Source organism: Erpetoichthys calabaricus, chromosome 2 (genome assembly GCF_900747795.2).
Source record: "Erpetoichthys calabaricus chromosome 2, fErpCal1.3, whole genome shotgun sequence".
Taxonomy (NCBI): domain Eukaryota; kingdom Metazoa; phylum Chordata; class Cladistia; order Polypteriformes; family Polypteridae; genus Erpetoichthys; species Erpetoichthys calabaricus.
The window spans coordinates 23,981,494-23,987,710 of record NC_041395.2 but is presented as its reverse complement, the minus strand read 5'-3'; the positions used below and the strand labels follow the sequence as shown (position 1 = coordinate 23,987,710).

At 32.4% G+C, this 6,217-nt stretch overlaps 1 protein-coding gene across 3 annotated transcripts in view; it reads right to left on the bottom strand.

Annotated features, from left to right (window-relative positions):
• Positions 1 to 690: 690 nt before the first annotated feature.
• The window catches only part of mrpl23 (mitochondrial ribosomal protein L23), an 873,401-nt gene continuing 867,874 nt past the window's right edge, over positions 691 to 6,217 (bottom strand). For 2 of the 3 annotated variants that reach the window (XM_051923629.1, XM_051923628.1), the window contains exon 5: positions 691 to 1,098. In XM_051923629.1, coding sequence (XP_051779589.1) covers positions 934 to 1,098 — 165 coding nt within the window. In that variant the 3' untranslated portion in view covers positions 691 to 933. The remainder of the gene's footprint in view (positions 1,099 to 6,217) is intronic. The other variant, XM_028793519.2, reaches the window with a different exon arrangement.

Genomic DNA, 6,217 nt, shown 5'->3' with positions numbered 1-6,217 from the left:
ACTGATTCAATACGTTTATGTTCATCTTTCAAAATGTCTCTCTTTGAACCAAAACTAAGTCCACCAACCTGTTTTCTGGACTAATTCTACTACAAGCAATTATACAGTCAAGAGTTTATTGTAGCAATATCAAATGCCCAATGGAAACTAACCCTAATTAGTTCATATTCATATTTGCCAATTAGCTTAATCTTCACAGCTTTCAGGATGAGGAAGAGCAGTCTGAAAAAATCCTTGCAGACATAGAAGGAACACGCAAAGATTACATAAACAGTGAAGTGCACCAACATTCAAACCTGGAGCTACAAGGTGGAAGAAATAACTGCCCAAAAATAAAATGGATATTCATCTAAAATGGTTAATGTGCTTAAAACACAGCCTGATTCCTACTTTAAGCAGTTGGGTGTGTCTGATGAAAAGAACGCATGCATAGTTTTATACAGAAATAGTAACTACTGTACACCAGAGAGTAAAGGTAACACTGGAAGAACAGAAACAAAAGACAGTAACCTAGTAAGTAAGGCATTTTAATAACCACGGAACAACAACAAACATAAATACTTATACACAATTGTAACCTTGCAAAATTGCTGTAATTTAATAATTTTATTGAAAAAAAAAAGAGAATGCTTGATCGATTATTGATAAAACTTGAACATTTAATCAAAAATGATTTTTTTTAAAAATTCAGTTATACTACAGAAAAAATGCCTCATTTTGGAAAAAGTGCCAACGTACATAAGTTTTATGTACATTTACAGTTATATCTTCATATCTGTAGCTGATTTAAATTAAATTCACATTAATCCTAAGTGGTATTGCTACCACTGACAATATTTTTTAAGGAGGAAGTTCTTTAAAGCACAAAATATTTTTGCATTGTCCTGTGCATAAAATCAATATATACTTACTACTACAAAGACAATCACTTTATTAAAAACCAAACCAATCTGTGATGCCTCCCCGTCTAGGGTCTGGTTTCTGTCTCTGTCGTTCATCTTCCAAGAACTTGTCCTGGATTTCATCCATTGAGCCTGGCTCATGTGCCACATCTTTTTTAGGAAATACATTTGGGAAGAGAAATGTCTGTTGTTGTGCCTTTTGTAAAAGAAAACATGATGCATGTTAAAAACATTTAAAAAATTCTGACTTCAAGACTATTAAATCTTATGAGAATTGCATCTTTGTTGCTTTGATTACTAATATAATTTCAACAACAATTATACTATTATAATTATGACACTAATAAGACAAGTGAAAAAGAATTAAAAGGAGATTAAGGGGAAACATTTTACTTTATTTCAAACATTAAAAGGATCTTTCTCAAGTTAAAAAAAAAAAAAGATAGGAGTATATAAATTAAATTTTCATACTGTAAGAATAAAATCATGATAAAGCCATTTAATAAAGTGAAATGCTCCATTAAATCCATACAGTTGAAGTCAGAAGTTGAAGTCGAAGTGAGAAGAGACAGTGAGTTTGATGGTAGGCCTTAACATACATCCATATGTTGACTCTAATAATAACAACCACATATTTTTATATAGCACCTTTCTCATTAGGCTAATTGGCTATCAGAAGCTAACTGTCTAATTGCCTAATGGCTTAACATCAGCTTGGAAAATTCCAGAAAATGTTTAAAGGCACAGTTAACAAACTGTATGTAAACTTGTGACCCACTGGAATTGTGATATAATGAATAAAAAGTGAAGTAGTCCGACTTTGAATATTGTTGGAAAAAATTACCTCTATCCTTCAGAAAGCAGATGTCTTAAACAATATGCCGAATTTATAGTATGTCAGTACAACATCTGTGGAGGTATAATAAAGTGAATTTTAAAGAAATCACCCTAAGTGTATGTAAATTTCTGGCTGCAACTGTATTTATAAAATCCCAAAAATTGTCCAGGATTTTGTTTTGATCGTTACTTAAGACAGTGACAAACATCAGACCTTTTGATTTTGTCCTACCCTTGTATATTATATACACTTTTTTCAACTAATTTGATATAATGAATATGAACCAAGTCTCATCTTTGAGCTATGAAGTGAAAATAAATTTTTAGATAACTGACATAAACACAGAAATTTGCTCATTTGCCCTTACATGCTATAGCATATCAAGCTATTTGTTAAAACAGCAAATGTATCATTACTATGACAGTTGACAGAGCACAAAGTTCTTTAAATAAACAAATAATAGCTGTTAAAATACAAACTCAGCGAACAACATTATTTAGTTATAAATCTTCAAAATAGGCCATTGTATAAGGCACAACATCACTATGGATTATACCTTAATTTTATTTTTATATTTTTAACATAAATAGTTAAACACAGCATCCTATTTGAAATTACAGAAATTAAGGATGTCTACTTTCAGCATATATTGCACTACTGTTCACGCAGAAAATTAATATAGGCTGCTTAAATATATGGACTCACTTTTAATTAGTATGCACTCTACAAGTTAATGAAGTGCCACAGTAATGGAATTCTACACATATGATCAGTGCTTTATTACTACAGAAAACAAAGCTTTCAGCAAATAAAAGAAATAGATGCACCATACACTTGGTCAGTATATTTCTTCTTCTTAGATACTATGGCCAAAATGTTGAATTGTTCATGTAACAGGTCAGGATAAACCACGTTACAAGGTATATAAAAAGAAAAATCAATAACTAGTAACTGAAATAAAAAATATTATTATATTGAATTACTTTGGTATTGTTTCTCCAATTATGTTAATTTCATGAAGAGCAGATAAAAATCAATCCTCCAAATTTGACTGCTTTCCTGAGACCAACAGGTTTCCAATCACAATTATTCTTATTTGTAAACAATCAAATAAATAGGCAAGCAAATAAAATATTTATAATTACTTGCTTTTACTATCAATTGGTTATTTAAGGATTCATTTACATATGTCTGAGTTATAACTCTTGTCTTCAAGGGATGTCATTCAAAGATTTCTGTCAGAAATAATTTTTTTCACATGTTATTAAAACTAAATACTGTTCTTTGAATTATGACATTAATCATATCAATGAAATTAAACAGTAAAAAGCTATAACTGAAGAATTAAAAAACATATATATGTTTTGAAGATTAAAGGTCAATAATCTCAAATTCGCTTGTCAATTCTGACATCTGAAAATCTAAAGTCTTCGTTTTTTAAATTACAAAGTGCTTCTATACCTTCTTTGGTTAAGAACTACTAACTCTCTTTATATGAAAGTGTTTCAAAGCCCAAACCCACTGTTGTGAAATTATATTTAAAGTTTTCACTTCCTATGTGTAAGAGTTCACATTACATTTAAGATGCCACATACTGTACATGCCCAAGCCTAACTACTGTCCAGGATTACTGGAAGACATGAAATCATTTACCCAAAATAAAAAAGAGTCGCAAATAAATCACAAATCTTTGTAAGATCCAATCTCCAAATTAAAAAACAAATTACTCACATAATAATCCATTGTGTTTGCTGCTCAAGTTAATTTTATACCCATCTGCATATTACAGCCTGAATCTCGAATGCTTAGATTTTCATTTTTAGATGGTCTAATTTACAACTTTTTTTTTTTTTTTTAAATGTACAAACTCTTTGGGATGGATGGCCTGCTGCTAGTAAAACTTTACACACCCTTTTGGAATTTGTAGAAAGATTGAATGTTAAAAAAATAAATATGCAGCAAAAACGTACCTAAAATAAAGACAAAAATTAAAAACATTACTTCCAAAGTAAGTATAGAAAAATGAGATTGCAACTTGGAGGCCTACAACTTTATTATGTTAGCACTACAAAATAAAGTAAAATTGTGTCAAAGTTTTAGAGATTATTGAAAACTTAGACAATCACCCGGTTTCCACAGTTCTGGAACGAAGTCCATAATTCACAGTCAGACACTAATAAGACATATTAAAACATTAGAACAATCTAGATGAGAGCAGCTCACCATTCCTATCCAATTAATTCTCCTAAAATAACATCAACTTGAGTTTTGAAAGTCCCTAAAGTCCTACTGTCTACACCATTACTTGGTAGCTTATTTCAGGTGTCTGTATTTATATAAAGAAAAACCTCCCAAGGTTTGTGCAAAATTTACCCTCAACAAGTTTCCAAATGTGTCCATGTGTTCTTGATGAAGTAATTTTAAAAATAACACGCTCGATCCGCTGAACTAATTCCCTTCATAATTTTAAACACTTCAGTCTTTTTTCTTCTTAATCTTCCTTTGATTAAACTGAAAAGGCTCAGCTCTTTTAATCTTTCCTCATAACCCTGGAATCAACCTAGTCACTCTTCTCTGGACTTTTTCTAGCGCTATGTCCGTACACGGAGACCAAAACTGTACACAGGACTCCAGATGAAACCTCATCAGTGTGTTATAAAGCTTGAGCAGAACCTCCTGTGACTTGCACTCCACACATCAAGGCGCTATATAACCTGACATTCTGTTAGCCTTCTTAATGGCTTCTGAACACAGGTCTTTAAGTTGATAGTGTTGAGTTCACTAGACTCCTAAATCCTTCTCATAAAGTACTTTTGACCTCCCATTATGTATTCAAACCTAACATTTTTACTTCCTATGTGTAACACTTTGCATTTGCTTATATTAATTTTCATCTACCACAGGTCTGCCCAAGTGCATAAGCTGTCCAAGTCTCTCTGTAATAATTCAACATTCAAGATAATCCAATTCACCTAGTTTGGTTTCATCTGCAAACTTAACCAGCGTGTTACTTATATTCATACCCAAATCATTTATATACATATATTAAAAATAGCCGCGGTCCTACCACTGACCCGTGTGGAACACCACTCTTAATGCCAGACAATTCTGATAGGGTTCCTAACACTATAACCCCCTGCTCAAAGTTTGTCCTACCAAAGTTAAACCAACAGTTTTAGTCTTAGCATTTCCAGTCTACCAAAACCATGAAAACTGTATTATATTATGGTCACTTGACCTAAGTGGTTCACTGACCACTACACCTTCAGTTCTATCCTTATTAATTACAAAATACTAAATCCTGACAGGCTTCACCCTGCGTTGGTACCTTAAAGTACCGTGTTAAAAAACAGTCACTGATTGCTTCTAAAAACTCCTGCTCTTGCGCTCTGCCATTTGCAAGGTTATCCCAGTTAATATCTGGGTAGTTAAAATCCCCCATGACTATAATATCCCCCTGTAAACTTGCCTTTATAATATTACCAAAAATATGTGCATTGAAATTATTACCTGCATTGGGTGGTCTATAACACACTCCTAAAATAAGGCCTCTTTACGTAATGCTTGCCAGATGAAGTCATATGTCCTCACTAAGATGGGGCTTGTTTAAATTCTGTTTGACATATCTTACAGTATACAAAAGATAGGCATATTCCAGTGGATTAATAAATATAAGCTTGGAGAAAACTTATAACTCTTTAAAACATGCATTTATACTTTAAGCGATACTTCCAAAAACATAACAGTACAAGCTTTTGTAGTTTTAGCAGTACCAAATGACAGTCGGCACCACACTCATGCATGACTGCAAGTAAACAAATTACTCCAGAAGGCATAGTAATTAATACTTGAGAAAAACATGAAAAAACAACATACAAAAATGGATCACAATGGTGATGATACTATATAGCACCACATTAACGCATGTAGAAAAGATAAACAGCAGAACTTATGTCAAGAAATGATTTGTCTTTAAGGCATTAGAATTTCAATGTGTGACTGCGGAAATCATGCTTATTAATATAATTATAAACAAAACAAACAGACTTTCGTTATTACCACTTTTATCTCATGACAAAGTTAGTTCAGATTCAGATTCTTATGTGTTTTGTGAATGCAAAAAGGTAACTGATCAGATGAGAGTTGTAATCATTCAACTTGTAGTGTCACAAAGTTGTAAGAAGAGACAAAATAAATGAATTATTAATCACTTTTTAATGCTATTTCCTATGTAGTCCCGATAAGAGAACTGAGGCTTCTCATTCATTCTCTGATTACGTCGAACATGTCCTCAGCAGTATGTTTAAGCATTCATCCACTTTTTTATGTTTTATGCAATTCACGGTTACAGGGTGGAAACGCTGCACATGCCATGCAATGCTATGCATATAGGACTGTGCACATTAGCACTCTTAACAGCTGTAGCAAGTAAAAATTGAGGCTGAGGCTATTTGGCTTGCTTACAGTGGTGATGAAA